This window comes from Macaca nemestrina, chromosome 10 (assembly GCF_043159975.1).
Source record: "Macaca nemestrina isolate mMacNem1 chromosome 10, mMacNem.hap1, whole genome shotgun sequence".
NCBI classification, from domain to species: domain Eukaryota; kingdom Metazoa; phylum Chordata; class Mammalia; order Primates; family Cercopithecidae; genus Macaca; species Macaca nemestrina.
The window spans coordinates 23,082,980-23,105,150 of NC_092134.1; the positions used below are offsets into that span (position 1 = coordinate 23,082,980).

General features: G+C 37.9%; 1 protein-coding gene across 16 annotated transcripts in view; it reads right to left on the minus strand.

The window, feature by feature from the left end:
- Positions 1-22,171, minus strand: part of LOC105493429 (intraflagellar transport 81) — a 187,213-nt gene that overhangs the window by 55,756 nt on the left and 109,286 nt on the right. For 14 of the 16 annotated variants that reach the window (XR_011608845.1, XR_011608847.1, XR_011608848.1 and 11 more), the window contains 4 exons: positions 11,718-11,804; positions 10,149-10,220; positions 9,983-10,068; positions 6,624-6,669 (listed from right to left, as the gene is read on the minus strand). Coding sequence is in view for 11 of the 16 variants with exons in the window: in XM_071071133.1 (XP_070927234.1) it covers positions 6,624-6,669; positions 9,983-10,068; positions 10,149-10,220; positions 11,718-11,804 (291 nt within the window). In the remaining 5 variants the exon portion in view is untranslated. Of the gene's footprint in view, positions 1-695; positions 822-6,623; positions 6,670-9,982; positions 10,069-10,148; positions 10,221-10,245; positions 10,982-11,717; positions 11,805-22,171 lie in introns of those variants that run through there. The other 2 variants (XR_011608849.1, XM_071071136.1) reach the window with 2 other exon arrangements.

The window sequence follows — 22,171 nt, forward strand, 5'->3', positions numbered from 1 at the left end:
GAAGGAAGTGAGAGAAAAAGATACTTAGGAAAGTGGAACAGTATCATGGTGTGAAAAGAAGAATGTAGAGTTTGGAAGTCAGAAGACTTCAGTTTTAATTTAGTTTTGTCTCCTCTAGCAGTAAGAAAGGCACTTAATTTCTTGGGACTTCAGTTTTCTCAATTATCAATAAAGGTTAATAGACCAGGCGTGGTGGCTCACAACTGTAATCCCAGCACTTTGGGAGGCTAAGGCGGATAGATCACTTGAGGTTAGGAGTTCGAGACCAGCCTGATGAACATGGTGAAACCCTATCTCTACTAAAAATACAAAAATTAGCAGGGCATGGTGGCGTGTGCCTGTAATTCCAGCTACTCAGAAGGCTGAGGCAGGAGTATGGCTTGAATCTAGGAGGTGGAGGTTGCAGTGAGCTGTGATCGCGCCACTATGAGACTCTCAGTCAAACTGCTTGCCTTTCTAGTTCTCCAATGAAAACCAGCTAGGAGGATGTACATGACATATTACTCAAGAATAATGTATAGTTATAGCTCAGATAGCTTTAAAATAATTCATTTATTAGCCTAAGCCTGAGAAATGTCCACCTTTTGTTTTAGAATTTCCATATACATAAAAATTTCTCAAGAAACCAACAGGCTCAGTATATTCTATATACTAAAACCTAATTCTTATTTATTCAAGATATAATTATGGAGCACCTGTTATGTGTCAGGTATGCTTGGAGTTTCAAGTGGAAAACAGGACTCATGCTATATAGGTGGGCAGATCACTTGAAGTCAGGAGTTCAAGATCAGACTGGCCAACAGGGTGAAATCCTGTCTCTACTGAAAATACAAAAATACAAAAATTAGCTGGACATGGTGGCATGTGCCTGTAATTCCAGCTACTCAGAAGACTGAGGCAGGAGAATTGCTTAAACCTGGAAGGCAGAGTGAGCCAAGATCGTGCCACTGCACTCCAGCCTGGGCAACAGAGTGAGATTCTGTCGCTAGAAAAAAAAATAAAATAAAATAAGGTGAATAATAGGAGGCTGGGGGCTGGGTGCAGTGGCTCACTGCCTGTAATTCCAGCACTTTGAGAGGCCGAGGCAGGAGGATCGCTTGAGCTGGGGAGTTCAAGGCCTGCCTGCGTTACATGATACCCTGTCTCTACAAAAATAAAAACTAAAAAATTAGCTGGGAATGGTGGTGGCACGTGCCTGTAGTCCTAGCTAGTTGGGAGGCTGAGGTGGAAGGATCACTTGAGCCAGGAATTGGAGGCTGCAGTGAGCTATGCTGTCACTACTGCATTCCAGCTTGGGCAACAGAGCAAGACCCTGTCTCTTAAAAACACAACAAAAAAACCAAATCAAGGCTAACAATAGGGGAAAATAAAAGTATTTACTTGATAAGATTATGTTTTCAAGTGACATAATAGATACTGAAATACTTGATAAATTATCATGTATTATATATATTCTTGTTATTAAATGCTGTATTCTATCCTATCCTGAAACAGTGTATACTCTATTTATGTCCAAATAAATAAAATTGTATGCACATATACTTCAGGGAGCAAGCTCAGTGATTATAAAAATAGTATACTATTAAATAAGCCAAAATCCTTCTCAGAATTGTTTTTGTTACTAACATATTAGACGGTCCACTTGCCAAAACTATTTTACTCATTGACTCTAAAATTTTAAACAGGAATAAAAGAATCTCCAATACATTACAAAAATATACTTTGGTTCCATATTATGGCAAATTGAGAAAGGGTGACTGAAAGCAAGAGTAGACCCAAAGTCAGAGACAATAGGTGACAAGGTAGGAAAAAAGAGAGAGAGAATTCAGCCTGGGCAATGAAGTGAGACTCCCCCATCTCTACAAAAAAAATTTTTTAAAATTAGTTGTGTATGGTGGCACATGCCTGTGGTCCCAGCTACTCAGGAGGTTGAGGCAAGAGGATCACTTGAGCCTGGGAACTCAAGGCTGCAGTGAGCTGGAGTGCCATTGTACTCCAGCCTAGGTGACAGAGTGAGACTCTGTCTCAAAAAAAAAAAAAAAAAAAAAAAAGAAAAGAAGAAGAAGAAAAAGAAAAGAAAGGAATTCATTCATAATCCCATGCTCTGGAGACAACTACAGTTGACATTTTGGTAGAAAAGGTGATAGTGCACATAGAGGGAAACGCAGTGTGTCACAAATACCTGTACTGACACTGAGTGTGAGAAAATTACCAAGACAGACAGAAAACCAAGCAGAGACACAGAGGCAGAGTGCACAGGAACATCCTCATTCTTTCCTCTTTTAACATAGGGTCAATATACTAGGTGATCTGAGATACAAATGAGAATGCTGGTCGTTGGTACTTGCGCAAATAAGAGGATTAACTAAGCTGAAGACCAGATTCAAACCACCCATTAAAATACTGCCCACCTAGCTATGCATAATGAAAGCAAAGTTAACAGCAAACAGGAATAGAACATATAATTTTAAAAATAGAAATATAGGCCGGGCGCGGTGGCTCAAGCCTGTAATCCCAGCACTTTGGGAGGCCGAGATGGGCGGATCACAAGGTCAGGAGATCGAGACCATCCTGGCTAACATGGTGAAACCCCGTCTCTACTAAAAATACAAAAAACTAGCCGGGCGAGGTGGCGGGCGCCTGTAGTCCCAGCTGCTCGGGAGGCTGAGGCAGGAGAATGGCGTAAACCCGGGAAGCGGAGCTTGCAGTGAGCTGAGATCCAGCCACTGCACTCCAGCCTGGGCGACAGAGCGAGACTCTGTCTCAAAAAAAAAAAAAAAAGAAATATAACCAGTACATTTTTTGATGCAATACCTGGCATATTAATACATCTATTTAAGTTTATGTTGTAAATAATGTATCTTACAACAAATATTTTATCTTCATAAACTAAAAAGTATTTAGAAAGGCCGTTAAGGCAGACCAAGAATTTTAAGACTTCTGCACATGATTTTAAATTAAGGCACTACTTAACCTGTAACTTTTCTTATATTATTGGAATAATTTCCTTGTCAAAAAATTCTAACAACCTATAAAAGTTATTTAAAGAACCAAAGACAGGATGTGGGCACTGTCTGTGTCAGAAATATTACATTTAATTTGCTTCATAACCATGTGTGTTTGAAACCTTTAACTTTATGAATACAACTGACATTAGTATGTATATATTTTAAATCTTATTATTTACATTTGTTTACAGTTGCAATGTACAAAAATCACTAATCACATATTTCATTGTTCTTTAAAGGAGGAGGTGGTGGTATAGAAGGGGGGAAACTCAGTTGGCCTGAGGAGGTCTATGGATGCCCAGTTTATATTGGCTTAGAGGGCTTAAACTATCATCACTTTGAAAGGCTAGGTTTGTTCTGTCTGCCTTGAAAATTTAGATCTACTCTAAAACTTTGAGGATTAAGAAGCTTTGTTTCTTAAATGATACAGCCTGACATCTGGGGAATGAGCCAGTCATTGGTTCACTTGCTTAAATATACTTGATGTTATATTGCCACTTTTCCCAATGATCCTGCAAGAAAACACTACACTGGATGGGGGAAAAATAATCTTTAATCAGATTTGACATTTAAGGTTGGGTCTTTGAAAGGATTTCAGGTTTGAAAAATATTTATGTATGTACAGCATCCATCCAGATACTTTGCAACAGAAAAAAAAAAGAGGAATGTTTTCATATGAAAAAAGTACATTACTTTACATGAAATCTTTGGATGAAGTCCATTTTGGGCCAGGCGCAGTGGCTCACACCTGTAATCCCAGCACTTCGGGAGGCTGAGGTGGGTGGATCACATGAGGTCAGGAGTTCAAGATCAGCCTGGCTAACCAGGTAGAAACCCCATCTCTACCAAAAATACAAAAATTAGCCGGGTGTGGTGGCACACTCCTATAATCCCATCTACTCGGGAGACTGAAGCATGAGAATCACTTGAACCTGGTGGGTGGAGGTTGCAGTGAGCGGAGATCACGCCACTGGACTCCAGCCTGGGTGACTGAGTGAGACTCTATCTCAAAAAAAAAAAAAAAAAAGTCAATTTTGACAATCATATCAAATCCTACAAATCAAAAAATCTCTAGTTAAAATATTATACAAATGAATGTTTATAACTTGATTCACATACATGCTTTCAAATATGAAAATTATTTCTTTTTTTCCTTTTAAGTATGGTGTGTCATCCCATAAGTGAAATAATGTACACGGAATTCACTATTCTCCCAGTAAATGGAGGAATCAGCTTTGAGAAGGCTTCCTTTTATTTTTTATTTATTTTCATTGATATAATGGTCATTTATTAACAAATCACAGGTGAACACTTTTTAGAGAAATGGCTAATTTCAGGTTTGAGAAAGAAAATGTACAGTATGAAATTAGAACATTTTGTCACACCAGAAAACAGAGAAGTCATCAAAGTCTACTAGGGTTTTTTCAAAAGGATTCAAAAGCTGACTTCAGAGGCTTCCACTGGCCAAATTTGAGTACTAATGGGACTAATAATCACAATAGATTGAAACATATCAAATGTGCTCAATCTAAAAGTCATAAGATTACTTTTGAAGGACGATGAAGAACCAACTCATCATTTTGAAAACCAGTAAACAGTGAATCAAGCAGTTCTTCTATCTTTCTTATATGAATGTAACTCAGGGTAAGTACATAGAAGATAAGGAGAAGTTGCTCATTACAGAATTATTCCAGCCAATAAATGAAGAAGGAATGACATAATCAGAATGTTACCACTGTGCAACTTTCTAATGAATTATGAATCCAGGAAATGATTATCAATGGCTGTCTACATCATAAGAAGAAAGCCTCCTGATAGAAGTACATACCACCATCTATGAAGTATTCTTGCCAAATATCAAAACATATTTAATCAAGCTTCTAGATCTAACTACCAATTCGCAGGATATACTGGGAACAGAAGAACATGCTAATTGACACCAAAGGGTTACCAACAGCAAAGTTCAAAATGTTGAAAACCCACTAGGACAAATAATCAGTTTTTTTTTTTTCTTTTCAACAAAAAATTGTAAGGAAAAAATGATGGGGGAGTAACCTAGAGAGAGAGAGACTTAAGAGAGATATAAGCTAATAACAATGTATGGACTGTTAGGATCCTGATTTAAACAAATAAATCATGGTGAAGTTTGAACATTGGGTATTGGATGTTATGTAATTATTGTTAAATTCTTTTTGGTAGGATAATGGTATTGTGGTTATGTTCAAAAAGAGTGTTTATGATACATACTGAAATGTGATGAGATAAAATAATAAGAATTTGAGATGTGCTTAAAAATAATTTAGAAAAAAATTGGGGGCAGGTACTGGATGAGACTATAGATAAAACAAGGCTGGCCACGAATTTAATAATTAGAGTTGGATGATGGATATATATGGATTGATTAAAATACAGTTTTGAAAATTTCGATAACAAAGGCTATCTTTTTTTTTTTTTTTTTCCCTTTGAGATGGAGTTTTGCTCTTGTTTCCCAGACTGGAGTGCAATGGTGTGATCTCTGCTAACTGCTCATCTACCTATTTCAGTTTAAATATGAGGAAATGAACTCTAAAGTGATTAGAGGGCTTGTTTAGAATCACAAGTCTAAGAGTGAAGCCAAGTCACTTGATGACTGGTCATCTTTCCTCTGAATTATTAGTAAGTATATGTTTTTTCTTTTTTTCTCCTAAGAATGCAAAGCTGGTGTCTTTGTTAAATTGGTTGCTTTATGAAGTCAGCTAGAATAACTAATCAGTTGGTCATTTAAGTCCTGATGGTCAAGGCCATAACTTACTCTCTACCACTTCTAGGAGTGGCTCAGAGAACTAAGAACAATAATCATACAGTCCTATTTCAGTCACCATCAGGTAACTCTGGCAGGAGGGAGATGAGTATCTCAAGCAAGGTTTTTCAGTTGTTTGTATTAAATAAATTAATGTTTGTAAAGGGCTTAGACCAGGGCCTAGATCATAGTAAGAACTTTATGTTTATTAAATAAAGTAAATGAATAAATTTGTACCTATCGCATAAAAAGGTATCTGAGAATAATTTTTTTTTTTTTTCTTTGAGATGGAGTCTCGCTCTGTTACCCTGGTTAGAGTGCAATGGCCCAGTCTCAGCTCACTGCAACCTTTGCCTCCCGGGTTCAAGCAATTCTCCTGCCTCAGGCTCCAAAGTAGCTGGGATTACAGGTGCCTGCTACCATGCCTGGCTAATTTTTGTATTTTTCATAGAGACGGGGTTTCACCATGTTGGCCAGGTTGGTCTTGAGCTCCTGACCTCAACTGATCCACCGGCCTTGGCCTTCCAAAGTGCTGGGATTACAGGCATGAGCCATTGTGCCCAGCCTGAGGATAATCTGAAAACTGTAATGCAGAACATTATTATGAACTCTTTGTGATTTAAAAATAGATAATTTTTTCTTTAAAAAATCCATTGTGCCTTTATTTCTGTAAAACTAAATTCTTAAGGAAGTCTTCCCTCTTTAAAAAGAATGAACAATTTCCTCTCAAAAACTGTACTAGAACCTTTTGGAAAGAATGACAGTCATAAATCATGTACAGTACTGAAAGCCTGAATCAGTTAGACACATGTAAAAAAATAAATAATAATTCTTACCTTTCCAAGGTTTTCTTGTTCAGCAATATTTTTGGTATACTGTTCCCTAGGGAGTCAACATAATTATTTACTTTTAATTTACTTCAAATGATTTGATCATACAAGTGAATTATAAATTAACATATCTATCTAAAATACATTAGGCAATATAGTTTAGGGTACTGGAGTCAGAATGAAACCCATTATCAAATTCTTTGTCTTTCCCCATCTTTAGTTAGTTCTTCAAGTAAACAGCAATTTAAGGAAAAAAAAAAGATAGCAAAACATTCCATAGGAAATTAAGAGAATTAAAATGTTAAATACTATTTCTGGTTAATCTACCCTCAAAACAATGGCAACCCATTTGCTTAAATTACACATTGTTTTTAAAGAGGCTTGTAGAAAGGAGAAAGGATATACATTTCAAATAAACATTAAGTAGCACCTAATCTTACAATTCTACTTCTAGGAAGTCATCCTACAAAAATATCCCATAACTTAAATAAACATAGAAGCAGACTATTTACTTCACCATTGCTCATAATAATGAAAATATGCAAACAAACTAAATGTCTGTAGATGGGAAAATGTTTAAGCAAATTATGGCACATCTATTCAAACAAATAATAAGGAGTTATACAAAAGAATGAGGTAAATCTATAAATACTGAAGCGGAAAATATTCTAGATCAAGAGAAAAACAGTATATGTAGTTTAATCTTTTTTTTTTTTCCTTTGAGACAAGGTCTCACTCTGTTGCCCAGATTGGAGTGCAGTGGCATGATCACACCTCATTGTAGCCTCCACCTCCCTGGCCCAAGCAAATCTCCCACTTTAGCCTCCCAGGTACTGGGATTACAGACATGTGTCACCATATTGGGCTAATTTTTTTTGTAGTTTTTTGTAGACACAGGGTTTTGCCATGTTGCCCAGGCAGATCTTGAACTCCTGGGCTCAAGCAATTCGCTCATCTCAGCCTCCCAAATGCTGGGATTACAGGTGTGAGCCACCACACTCAGGTGCAGTTTAATCTTATTTTTATATACATATATATGTATACGTTTGTGTATACACACAAGCACATAACATTTCCCATGTATTAACTAACACACATATATACAGATGTATCAGCAAACGCATGGGAAAAGAATATGGCATAATGTACACCAAAGTATTAATAGTAGACATTTCTGAGGCATGGCAATATGGACAGCATTCAACTTCTGTGCACACTACTTCATAATGGTTACTTTTGTTCTTACAAGTATTTCTTTTGTAAGCTAAAAAAATAATACTTTTAACGTAAAAATTAAAAACATAATAACATTGTATTTTACTTATAAACAAAATTATATTTCAATACTATTTAAGACAAAATGTGAGATTTAAAGCAGGTGACATGTTAAGGATAAAGACTGAAGGATGAGGGTAAAGGAACACACAACAAAGAAGAGACTGTTTTTCTGTGTAAAGCTACACTGTAGTATTTAAGAAAAAAGTAAACAATATAAAATTGGGACTCCAAGAAATCATAAGCCACAAAAAAAGAAAATATAGCACTCTAAGTAAAGGAAAATTTTGCAATTAGTCCTGATGAATCCTCATTTTCGGTGGGGCATGGTGGCTCATGCCTGTAATCCCAGCACTCTGGGAGGCCGAGGAGGGTGGTTCACTTGAGGTCAGGAGTTTGAGACCAACCTGGCTAACATGGTGAAACCCCATCTCTACAAAAATACAAAAATATAAACTAAAAAAACACAAATGACAAAAATTAGCCAGACGTGGTGGCATGTGCCTGTAATCCCAGCTACTCGGGAGGCTGAGGCAGGAGAATACACTTGAACCTGGGAGGCGGAGGTTGCAGTGAGCCGAGACTGCGCCACTGCACTCCAGCCTGAGCGACAGAGCAAGACTCTGTCTCAAAAAAAAAAAAAAAAAAAAAACTATATCTATATCTATATCTATCTATCTATCTATCTATCTATCTATCTATCTATCTATCTATCTCTGGCTAGAAGACAGATCAGAAAATCAATAGTTCAAGAGCACTTATTTCCTTCTTTACTATTTATATCGATAACTTTGGAAGAAATAGAACTTAATTTATAAAAATTTTTATTTTTTAAGAACAAATTTAACTTTTCTCATTTCTTATCATTGGCCATATAGGTTTATATGAACGAAGTTTACATTCAATGAAATAATATGAATAAGTACATTTTTAGTTTAGTATGTTAGAGTATTAGAAAAAACACTGCTCTATTTGTGTAATATTTTCAGTCTGGTTTGCATTCTAGTGCATTACATTGAAAAAAAATTCAGATTCTGCAAGACACTATTTCTTAGATTCCTTTTTTCTTTCTTTCTTTTTTTTTTTTTTAAGACAGAGTCTCCCTCTGTCGCTCAGGTTGGAGTGCAGTGGCGTGATCTCAGCTTACTGCAGCCCCTGCTTCCCGGGTTCAAGTGATTTCCATGCCTCAGCCTCCTGAGTAGCTGGGATTATGGGCACTCACCACCACGCCCAGTCTCTTTTTATAACATTAATGTACATGCCACTCAAAATCTCAATGCAATCTAGAATAAACATGAGTCCTACATTTTATCTGAATTTTTACTGAATAGTAACAACAAAATATTTAACATTTGAATTGTGATGAGGGGCAAAGAAGGCTTATGTTGTTCAATGACTGCATTTTATCACAGCTAGCAATTCAACCATAAATGTATTTTTTTTAGGCAGGATTTGATTTATTACAGTATGCCACAAGCTGGGATTGCAAAAAAAGCACCATATAAGGACTAAGCAGTATTTATACATCCTTCTTGTTTTGAAGACTGGTACACTGCAATCACACAATTTCCAGCTAAAATGCAGTCATTACACTGCACAATTAGCAGGCAGATGACTAGAGTCTAGGCCATGTGGGACTTTAAAAAGAGACCAACTTTACTGCTTATGACAAAGCAATTATGAAATTATATATATTCCTGGGTGAGGGGGAACGAAGAATTATTGCTTAATGGTTACAAGAGTTTTTGTTTGGGATAATGAAAAAATTTTTTACATATACAGTGGTGAAGGCTGTACAATGTTGTGAATGTAATCAATGCCAATGAACTGTACACTTAAAAATGGGTAAAGTGGCAAATTTTATGTTTTATATATTTCACCACAATCAAAAAGTAAGCAAGCAAGAAATAAAATCATATGTATTCCCACTTAGCAGGGCTGAAATATCTAGATGTTTAGTAAGATTTAGTATTAATATCTTAGTGTCTACTTACTTAAATATGCTAAATTTGTATAATTCTACCTTATTTATAAAACTTTTATTGGTGAAAATATGAAGTATCTCAATATAAAACAACAAAATTACTTGCCTAATTGCCTTTCTTTTTTCTTGTTGATCAGAAGAGATATATGCCTTCATCTCATCAGTAGCACGACGAAGTTGAACTTCTAGGTTCTAAACAGAAAGACTTAAGTTTTAGGGAAGACTTTGATATAGAAAAAACTCAGAAATGTTTTTGATCTACTTTGTCTTACCTTAATCATACAATTTGTATAATGGTATCTACTTTCTTCTTGAAGACATTCTTCACGGAGTCTTCTAACTTCCTATAATATATAATTTTAGATAGGCAACATTATCGAAAGAATGAGACAGACATGGTGATGATGACTTTAGATGTACAACAAAGGACTACCATCAGAGTCATTTTCTCTTCTGCAATTTTAACTTTGTTTATTCTATCACAATAGGAAATAATCTTTTTCTATAGAATACTCATATCACCCCTGCAAGTCCAATTGTATTTTTTGAGACAGAGTCTCGCTCTGTCACCCAGGATGGAGTGCAGTGGTGCAGTCTTGGCTCACTGCAACTTCCTCCTCGCAGGTTTAAGCATTCTTGTGCCTCAGCCTCCTGAGGAGCTGAGACTACAGGCACATGCCACCATGCCTGGCTAATTTTTGTATTTTTAGTAGAGACGGGGTTTCACCATGTTGGCCAGGCTGATCTCGAACTCCTGGCCTCAAGAGATCCTCCCACCTTAGACTCCTGAAGTGTTGGGATTACAGGCATGATCCACTGCACCTGGCCCAAGCATACATTTATTAAGTACCTACTGGGTGTCCAGCACTGTTCTAAGTGCTGAGAACACAGAAGTGAACAGGCAGGTTCCTGCTTTCACTGAAGTGGAAGAAACCAACATAAACAAGGAAACATAATGAAGGATATTTGAGATGGGGATAAGTGCTATGAAGGAAATTCATCAGTAGAATGTGATAGAGGGACTGGGTGGGCAAGGTTGGGAAGGAGAGTGGATAACATCAGGTAATCAGAGATCTCTGAGAGGCGGAGACACTGAGGCTGAGACCTAGTGAAGAAAAGGAGAGAGGAGGGCAAAGAGTTAGGAGCAGAGTATATCATGCAGAAGGGAGGAGTACATGCAAAATCCCACAAGTGTAAACAAGCTTGGCCTGTTTGAAGTTTAGGAAGAAGGTCAGAGTGGCTGAAGCTCCATGGATGAGGAGTAGAGCACATGGACGTGAAGTTCATAAGGCAGGTGGAGCCTTGTAGATCACAGTTTGGTGGTTAGATTTTATTTTAAGTGCAACAGGAAGCCAATGAAGGGTGGCAAAATTTTTAAACAGGTTTCTTAGGCTGCCCTATGGAGAATGAACCTTAGGAGAGCAAGAGTAGAAGCAAGAGAATAGGTAAAAGGTTTCTGTGGAAGCCAGGCAGCAGATAATGAGCCTTGTACTTTGTTGGGGGTGGTACAGATGGGAAATTCAGTGTGTACAAATTAAAGAAATAAAGATCTCTGGAGCTTTGGAGCCAGGCTTGGGAGATGATGATAAAGATTTGGGAATCTTTTGACATTGATGTAGTGAAAATGTGCACACACAGGCAGTATTTAAAACATTTTTTTTAGAGACAGAGTCTTGTTCTGTGGCCCAGGCTAGAATGCAGTGGTGTGATCATAGCTCACTGTAGCCTCAAACTCCTGGCCTCAAGTGATCCTCCTGCTTCAGCCTCCCGAGTAGGTGGGACTATAGATGTGTACACAGGTAGTTTTTGCTAAATTGTTAAAATAAAAACTCTCTTCTTACCTGTTCTAATTTGGACCGATTGCTTTCGAGGCCTGCTGCACAGCTATCATACTGGGATTTCTTTTCATCACACTCCTGGGTCAGTTCCTAGTATAAAAAGGGAAAATGATTGAATAAGTGAAAAACAAAGGTCCCAAACATGGCTCTGAAACAATGCATGCCCTTGTCAGTCTTGTAACTTAACTCTAAGCTTCTTGGCATACTTAAAGAGTTATTTATACAACAACCAGACATTTGAGAATTATGATAGATGAAGGTGCTGATAAGAACAATAGCTACCATGTATTGAGCTGTGTGCCAGGTTCTTTGTTAGGCGCTGGGGAGACAATAGTGAATAAAACAGCCAAAAATTTTTCCTCTCAAGTAACGTTCAGACAAGTAAACAGGCTGCTGAGAGCTATGATAGGAAAACACAAGGTGTTACAGAAGGCACACAGGACTCCGGGGAACCTAACCCAGGTTTGGGGATCAGTGAGGACAACTTCCTGGAGAAATTGATATCTAAGCTAATCACGAAGGATTAGTAAGAACAGTTAGGTGGAAGATGAACAAGGGGAAGAGAGTATTTAAAAACAGGAACACTATGTATAAAGTATTGGAAGCTACAGAGAACAAGAACAATTAAGAAACTTACAAGTAGTTTACTATGCTGGTTGGTTTATTTATTTATTTATTTATTTATTTATTTATTTATTTATTTAGTTTTTGAGATGGAGTCTCATTCTGTTGCCTAGGCTGGAGTGCAATGGTGCAATCTCGGCTTACCACAACCTCCGCCTCCCGGGTTCAAGCAATTCTCCTGCCTCAGACTCCCAAGTAGCTGGGATTACAGGTATGTGCCACTCTGCCTGGCTAATTTTTATATTTTTAGTACAGATGGGGTTTTACTATGTTGGTCAGGCTGGTCTTGAACTCCTGATCTCAGGTGATCCACCCGCCTTGGCCTCCCAAAGTGCTGGGATTACAAGTGTGAGCCACCGCACCCAGCCTATGCTGGTCTATTTCTGGGAAATGGTGAGGGGAGGCTAAAGACCTACCTAGGCAGGGGCTCATTTAGAACTTCGTAAAACATTCTAGGGTGTTTGAATGACAATAACTAAATCTCATAATGACACCTCAAAAGAGATATTAATACCACCACATAATGCTTGGAGAAAGTTCAGGGAGTCAAGTACCTTGCCAAAGATTATACTGCTAAAAAAGGGTGGAGTCTGCCAGGCGCGGTGGCTCACGCCTGTAATCCCAGCACTTTTGGAGGCCCAAGGCGGGCAGATCATGAGGTCAAGAGATAGAGATCATCCTGGCCAACATGGTAAAACCCCTCTCTACTAAAAATACAAAAAAAAAAATTAGCTGGGCATGGTGGCACGTGCCTGTAGTTCCAGCTACTCAGGAGGCTGAGGCAGGAGAATCACTTGAACCCAGGAGGCGGAGGTTGTAGTGAGCCGAGACCGCGCCACTGCACTCCAGCCTGGCCACAGAGTGAGACTCTGTCTCAAAAAGAAAAAAAAAAGGTGGAATAACAATTTGAATTCAGGTTAAGTAGTTTCTTTATTGTGAAGGGACAGGGAGGAATTTTAAATTTTGTTTTGTTTAAGTTGTTTCAAAATTTCTTCTAATGTAGTATTTTGAATGGGATAATTTGAAAATCTCCTGCTACAAACACCTAGAAATGCTAAAAATACTGTCATGCATGGGAAGATGTTTCAGTCACAATGGACCACATATATGATGGCAGTCCTATATGATCATAATGGAGCTGAAAAATTACTATCACCTTAGTGATATCACAGGCATCATAATGCCATAGTGCAACAAATTACTCCTGCGTTTGTGGTGATGCTGGTGTAAATCAATCTACTGTCAGTTGTATAGAAGTATAGCAATACAATTACGTACTGTATACAATACTTGATGATAATAAGCCACTATGTTACTGGTTTATGTATTTACTATGCTATATTTTTTATTGTTATTTTAGAGTGTTCTGCTTTTACTTATAAAAAGTAAACTGTAAAACAGCCTCAGGTAAGTCCTTCAGGAGGCATCCAGAAGAAGGCATTGTTATAGAAGATGACAGCTTCATGTGTGTTATTGCTCTTGAAGACCTTTCAGTGGGACAAGATGTTTCAAGGTGGAAGACAGTGATATTGATTATCCTGACGCTGTGTAGGACTAGGTGTGTGTTTATGTCTTACTTTTTAACAAAAAAGTTTAAAAAGTGAAAAAAGGCTGGGTGTGGTGGCACACTCTTGTAATTCCAGCACTATGGGAAGCCAAGGCGGGTGGATCGCTTGAGCCCAGGAGTTTGAGACAAGCACAGGCAACACAGCAAGACCCCACCTCTATACAATAAATAAATAAAAAAATAAAAATTAGCCAGGTTTGGTGGTATGTGCCTGTGGTCCCAGCTACTCCTTAGGCTGAAGTGAGAAAGCTGCTTGAGGCCAGGAGGTTGAGGCTGCAAAGGGCCACTACACTTAGCCTGGGCGACAAGAGCAAGACCCTATCTCAAAAAAAAAAAAAAAAAATTTAACCTTTTTTTCTTCTAGAGACAGAGTTTTGCTCTTGTTGCCCAGGCTGAAATGCAATGGCACGATCTCCACGCACTGCAACCTCTGCCTCCCGGGTTCAAGCGATTCTCCTGCCTCAGCTTTCCAAGTAGCTGGGACTACAGACATGTGCCGCCACGCCAAGATAATTTTGTATTTTCAGTAGAGACAAGGTTTCACCATGTTGGCCAGGATGGTCTCAAACTCCTGACTTCAGGTGATTTGCCCACCTTTGCCTCCCAAAGTGCTGGGATTACAGGCGTGAGCCACCGCACCTGGCCAAAATGTTTTTTTAAATAGAAAAAAGCATATAAAAGAAGGATATAAAGAAACAAAATATTTTCATACCACTATACAATGTGGTTGTGTTTTAAGCTGTTATTACAAAAAAGTCAAATTTTTTAAAAAAAATTAGAAGTTTATAAAGTAAGAAAGGTTTTTAAAAGTTTTTTTCGAGACAGAGTCTCGCTCTGTCGCCCAGGCTGGAGCGCAGTGGCGCAATCTCAGCTCACCGCAACCTCCGCCTCCCAGGTTCAAGCAATTATCCTGCCTCAGCCTCCCAAGTACCTGGGATTACAGGCGTGTGCCACCGCACTCAGCTAATTTTTTTGTGTTTTTAGTAGAGACGGGGTTTCGCTATGTTGGCCAGGCTGGTTTGGAACTCTTCACCTCATCATCCGCCTTCCTCAGCCTCCCAAAGTGTTGGGATTACAAGTGTGAGCCACTGCCCCTGGCCAAGAAAGCTACAGTAAGCTAAGGTTTTTTTTTTTTTTTTTTTTTAATTTTACATAAATTTAGAGTAGCCTAAGTGTACAGTGTTTCTAAAGTCTATCATAGTGTACAGTAATGTCCTAGGCCTTCACATTCACTTACCACTCACTCATTGACTCAACCAGAGAAACTTCCAGTCCTGCAAGCTCCATTCATCGTAAGTTCCCTATAAAGGCATACCATTTTAAATCTTTTATACTATAATTTTACTGTACCTTTTCTACGTTTAGATGGGTGTAGATACACAAATACTTACCATTGTGTAATAATTGCCTACAGTATTCAGTATAGTCACATGCTGTACAGGTTTGTAGCCTAGGAGCAAAAGGCTATCTACCATATAGCCTAGATGTGAGTAGGCTATACCATCTAGGTTTGTGTAAGTACACTCTATGGTGTTTGCACAATGATGAAATCACTCAATTATGCATTTCTTAGAATGCATCCTCATCATTAAGTGATGCATGGCTGCATCTACAAATGCTTGGTAAGAGAGCAACATCCTTTCAAATCCTGAGCTGAACTGAACTCTCAAAGAAAGAAAAGAAATTAACAGGACCAAAAAGAAAGGGTAATATTATGGCTATCCTTGGTGAAAGGAATTGGTAATGGCAGTCTTGGTAACATAGTGATTTTAATGTTCAGGCAGAGCAGATGCAAAGCCTTAGGTCTGTGCAGAGTGGGAAGTCAGAACTGAGTTAAATCTTAAGTTGTTTTCAACCTGCGAAACTGTGAGTAAAGGGTTAACACCATCCTGAGAATGACCTTGCATGGTTTCCTGCGGCACCGTTTCCTTAGAAACAGGATAGTTAGCACAGATGAGTAATGTGTATGCTGCCTTTGTTGTGTGGGACTGCATCTGGGTTGGGGTCACTAATACAGAATAAAAGATTGCTGGGAGAAAGGGGATGTGGCTTCTACGTATCAAAGTGACCTACAGACACCCAAGGCTCTCAAGGGTGAAAGTCACATCCAAAATGGGAAAAGGGGCCGCAGAGCCTACGTACTTAGGTAGCTGCTTGCCTCTCAATGAGATGAAGGTGCTATAGTTGATAAAATCCTTTTTTGGTCACAAGTCTTATGGTCAAATTGATCACTATGCAGCTGTGATAGTGATCACAGCTGTCCTCAGGCAGCTCTGGAGTTTGAATTTACCCTATCTACATGGTCTAAGAACTTCCAAGCTGAGAAATTAACTCAATATTAGCTCCAAGTTTGTGATATTTCTAAAACACAAGTTTGTGATATTTCTAAAACACTGCAAAACCATTGTAGAGGGACACACCCTCCATCCTGGATGCCAGGATTCAAGAGACAAACTCTATTAATGAAAGCTCACAGTCCCAAAGTATAAAACATGTAAGGGAAAAATCAATTCATCAGGAGTGAGAAACAGAAGATATAAATAACAGGACTATGCCTAAAGGAACTTTGGATACTAGAAATAAGCCAACTAAATAAGTATATTTAAAATAATAAAAACTATAAAGGAGGAACTGAAATCAAAAGACTACAAACAGTGAGGCCAGGTTCAGTGGCTCATGCCTATAATCCCAGCAATTTGGGAGGCCGAGGTGGCCAGATCACTTGAGGTCAGGAGTTTGAGACCATCCTGGCCAACATGGTGAAACCATGTCTCTACAAAAAATACAAAAATTAGCCAGGCGTGGTGCGCATGCCTGTAGTCCCAGCTACTCAGGAAGCTGTGGCAGAAGAATAGCTTGAACCTGGGACACGGAGGTTGCAGTGAGCTGAGATTACAACACTGCACTCCAGCCTGAGCTACAGAGTGAGACTGTCTAAAAAAGAAAAAAAAAGAAAAAGTGAGAAAAAATAAAAATGAAAAAGACAGTCATTGAAATTAAAAATTAAATGGATGGAATAAACATAATATTAGATGCCACTGAGGAAATAAAAAAATGAACTAAAACACAGAGCTGAAGAAATTATCTAGAATTCAACACAGACAAAAATATGAAAGTGAGATTAAGTAACAGGGAACAGAATAAATATCTCTAACATATCTCTAATATAAGTAGTTGGAAAATAGACCACAAAAAATAGGAGAGAAAATATCTGAAGGTATTATGTAGACTTTTTCCAGAATTCATGGAAGACACAAAACACGAATTCACAAAAGTAAATAAAATTCAATATACACTCAAAACATGGTAGTGAAATTTGGACAACACCAAAGAAAAAGATAAAAATATGAAAACCAGTTATAGGGAAGATATTACCTAAAAATAAATGATAAACTGATAGCCGACCCTTCAATAAAATAAAAGAAAGCATGAAAATATTTTTTTTTCTGACCACACCATTATTTAAGAAGAAAAAAAAAAGATGGTTTACTTATTGTAATGATTCTTTACTGAGAACACTAAACACACACATACGCACACACACAAAACAAGGAAATTGTATTCCAGGAAAAAGAAAACTGAATCCAGAAATAAGGAGTAAAATGTAAGCAGTGATGGTGAAAACTTCTAAATATATAGGTAAATCTAAACAGGAAATGATTATATAAAGTTGTTATTATAATGCTAACAACCACCATGACAACTACTTTCAGAGATGTACAAATAAAGAAGTAAGGGCTGGGTGCGGTGGCTTATACCTGTAATCCCAGTACTTTGGGAGGCCAAGGCCAGCGGATCACTTGAGGTCAGGAGTTCAAGACCAGCCTGCCCAACATGGAGAAACCCCGTCTCTACTAAAAATACAAAATTAGCCAGGCGTGGTGGTGCACGCCTGTAATCCCAGGTACTTGGGAGGCTGAGGCAGGAGAATCGCTTGAACCCGGGAGGCGGAAGTTGCGGTGAGCCGAGGTTGTGCCATTGCACTCCAGCCTGGGCAACAAGAGCGAAACTCCGTCTCAATAAATAAATAAATAAAACAAACAAATAAATAAATAAAATGCCAGAGGATAACAAAACACGTAAGGTAGAAGAGGGTGTCAAATTATTCTAAGGTTCCTGTATTGTGGAGATGTTAACAATTTTAGACTTTGTTAAGTGAGAAATATATATATATGATAAAAACCTAACAGTAAATCATATGAGAATCAAAGATAAAAAAAGGAAAAAAAGAGAAAAGAAAACAGAATTGGTACAATGGATGGTGTAAAAAAAAAAAAAGCAAGAGAAAACACACTAAATAATAGGATGTACAAAATAGAAAAAAATTCAAATGCTTCAAAAATTAGAGTAAACATAAATGGAATTAAACTTGCCAGTTGAAAGACAGATTCTCAAACTGGATGTAAGAAACTACACCCACACAAAATACATCTATCTATCTATCTATCTATCTATCTATCTATCTATCTACCTACCTACCTACCTACCTACCTACCTATCTATCTACTTATCTACCCACCCACCTACCTACCTATCTACCTAGAGTGCAGGTCTTACTCTGTCACCCAGGCTGGATGCAGTGGTGCTATCATGTCTCACTTCAACCTTGAACTCCTGGGCTCAAGTTATCCTTCTGCCTCAGCCTCCTAAGTAGCTAAGACTATAGGTGTGTGCTCCCATGCTCAGCTAATTTTTCTACTTTTTGTAGAGATGGAGTCTCACTATGTTGCCCAGGCTGGTATTGAAATCCTGGGCTCAAGAGTCTCCTACCTCAGCCTCCCAAAGTGCTAGGATTACAGGCATGAGCAACTGCTGCCTGGCCCTACATGCTATTTATGAGACATATATAAGACAAAAATAAGGACATAGGAAGCTGAAAGCAAACAGAAATAAGAAGCGATACTAATCATAAGAAAGCTGGCATATACGCTTTAATAGTAGACAAAATAATACTCTGAGGCAAAAACCGTTATGTACCATAATAAGGAATAAAGTTTAAAAATAAAGACAGAACATAAAATTCAACAGGAAGTTTTTTTTTCTTCTTTCTTTGTTTAAAGACAGGGTTTCACTATGTTGTCCAGGCTGGTCTTGAACTCCTAGGCTCAAGTCATCCTCCTGCCTTGGCCCCTGAGTAGCTAGGACTATAAGTATGTACCATTACTCTGGGCTGGTTTTCATTTTTTAACTGGGAAGATTTTGTTTGTTTTCTCTTTTTTTGAGATGGAGTCTCACTCTGTCACCCAGGATGGAGCGCAGTGGCATAATCTCAGCTCACTGCAACCTCTGCCTTCCAGGTTCAAGTGATTCTGCCACCTCAGCCTCCTGAGTAGCTGGGACTACAGATGTGTGCCACCATGGCTGGCTAATTTTTGTATTTTTTGGTAGAGACAGAGTTTCACCATGTTGGCCAGGCTGGTCTCGAACTCCTGACCTCAAGTGATCCACCCGTCTTGGCCTCCCAAAGTGCTGGGATTACAGGCATGAGCCACCACACCCAGTCTGTTTTGTTTTTTGGTGTAATAAAATACACATAACAAAATTTGCCATTTTAACCATTTTTTAACTGTACAATTCAGTTGGCATTAAGCACATTCATGTTAGGCAACCATTACCAGCATCCACCTACACAACTCTTTTCATCTGAAAAAGTTTCAGTGAAACATTTTACTCATTCACTAGGAAGTTTAGAACACACTTTTATAAGCCTGATCTGATGAACACATGGAGAACCCTGTACTCAACAACTGGAAAATAGACATTCTTTTCAAGATCAAGTTCCCCAAAAAATTAGGTAGGCCTCGGATCTCTCCATAGCTACATTTAACCCTAGAAGACTATGGAGCTACACTTAAAAAAATCCTCAAGGAAAGAAAGCATGATCTAATAGTCAAATGGCTGTTGAAATGTTTAGGCAATAAACTAGAACATGCAAGAACTCATCGGGGAATATTGTTCTTATGAGTCTTTTTTGAGGACTTAACTAGAGGACAAGTTCCAGGCAATCAAAAGAGAAGTGAGACAAGGGGCAGTCAGTGGATTGGTAATGAGCACTGGATCTAATAATTACAGGTCTAGAGCTGAAAACCAAAGTAAGCAGTAGGGTAATAGAAGAGAATGTAAATGTTATATGCAGTGACAAGTTAGAAATGATACAACAAAGCCTTCAGGAAGAAGAAGGGGAAAAGAAGGTGGAAGGTAGAACAAGTAAGCTGGTTTCCTCATTTTTTTAATTGCTAGGGGTGGGTGGGGGAATGTCAAAGAATATCATTTAAAGCTAACAAGTCATAGTATAAGCATATTCAAGGTATAACGGCAAACACTAAGACAATGCAATCTACTAAAATCAGGTGTTAGAGGAGAGGCAAGGGAGGGAGGAGGAACAAGAAATATACCAATTTCATGACTTCTCACAGTGGGGATTAATAGATGCCATCTAAATAAATAAATAATGAATAGTAAAGTTAAAAGGCTAAAACTAAAACCATAAGCCAGAACACGCACATGAGGGACAGAAGTCGGGGGATAAATGAGGAGGGGAAAAAGGAGGAGAAGATTTTTTGTAGGCTTTAAAATTGAAAGCCAAGCATAAAGTAATGCCACCCAAACCAAATGTATTTGCATATTAACATATAAATTTACCTATTAAAATAAACCTTTCAGATGACATGACATAGCAAAACCTAACTCAAGATCTATTCAAGAGACACACCAGAAACAAAATACTTTTTTTAAAAGTGGAAAGTATAAGGTGGGTAAAAAAAGTACAGCAACCAAATGTTAAAAAAAAGAAAGCAGATATTTTGATCTTGGTATCAGTCAAGGTTGATTTCAGTCCTCCCACCTCCTGAAAAAAGCTTTTGTTTTTAGAAAGTAGAACAAAAGCGTGGAAAACAAATTTAAGGTAGTTACTAAATAATTATCTGTTCATTAATTCTCAGAAAATTTCTGGAAAATACATATGGAGCTGTTAAGTCATGTGCTGGGGATGCTGAAAGAAATGATTTTTATTCTTTTCCTTAAATAACTCTGTATAGCTTTAATTATTGCTAAGAACATGATTTTACTTTTATATGAAAAAGTAATAAACAATAGTTATTTCATGGAAACTAAAAATTATCAGATTGCATACTCAAAAATATAAACAGGCTGGGTGTGGTGGCTCATGCCTATAATCCCAGCATTTTGGAAGCCTGAGGTGGGAGGACTGCTTGAGCCCAGGAGTTCGAGACCAGCCTAGGCAACAGTAGACTCCGTCTCTACTTAAAAAAATTAAATGAATAAAATAAAATATGAATATTTCAGTTTTTTCCTACATATTAGCAATTATACATAATTATTCCATTTAATTACATATAATTTCTAGAACTGCTCCTAAGAAAATAAACATACAACTTTTCAAAATGCTATTCTAATTCTAGATGACTATAAAAGATTTAGATAAATTTAAGTTAGACATCTTTCATTGTTGATGTGGTTTGGATCTCTGTCCCTGCCCAAATCTCATGTCAAACTGCTACCTCCAATGTTGGAGGTGGGGCCTGATGGGAGGTGACTGGATTGTGCGGGTGAAATTCTCATGAATGGTTTAGCCCCATTCTCTTGGTGCTGTTTTCATGATAGTGAGTTCTCATAAGATCTCATTGTTTAAAAGTGTGAGGCCCCTCCCCCCACCCCCTTGCCGCTCTAGCCGTGTGATATGCCTGCTCCCTCTTTGCCTTCTGCCATGATTGTAAGCTTCCTGAGGCCTCCCTAGAGGGTGAGTAGATGCCTGCATCATGCTTCCTGTATAGCCTGTAGAATCATGAGCCAATTAAGCCTTTTTTCTTTAGAAATTACTCAGTCTCAGGTATTTCTTTACAGTAATGCAAGAACAGACTAATCCAGTGGCGATGCTCTAATATTCAAACAGCTGTTAATATTCAAATTTAGAAAAAAATGCAAGTACCATACAAAGGAAATATACTCACACTTCCCTATAAAATTTCCTAATAGTTGAGGGTTGTCCATTAAAGTAAGTTACGTATTTTTAAGTATTCCTGCTCTTTAAAAGTGTCATAATGTATTTTTGTAGTTTCAAGTATTAAATATAGTTAAACAAGTTAAAAAAATAAATAGTATTAAAAAGAGAACAGTGAATGTCAAATGGTGGAGGCCACCTGATCTGAATTTGTAGAGGGCATTCACCTTCTGACAATTTATGTTTAAAGCAGTGGTTAGAACTAGTTTCCAAGTAATGGTATTTGATCACTTCTCATAATCTATC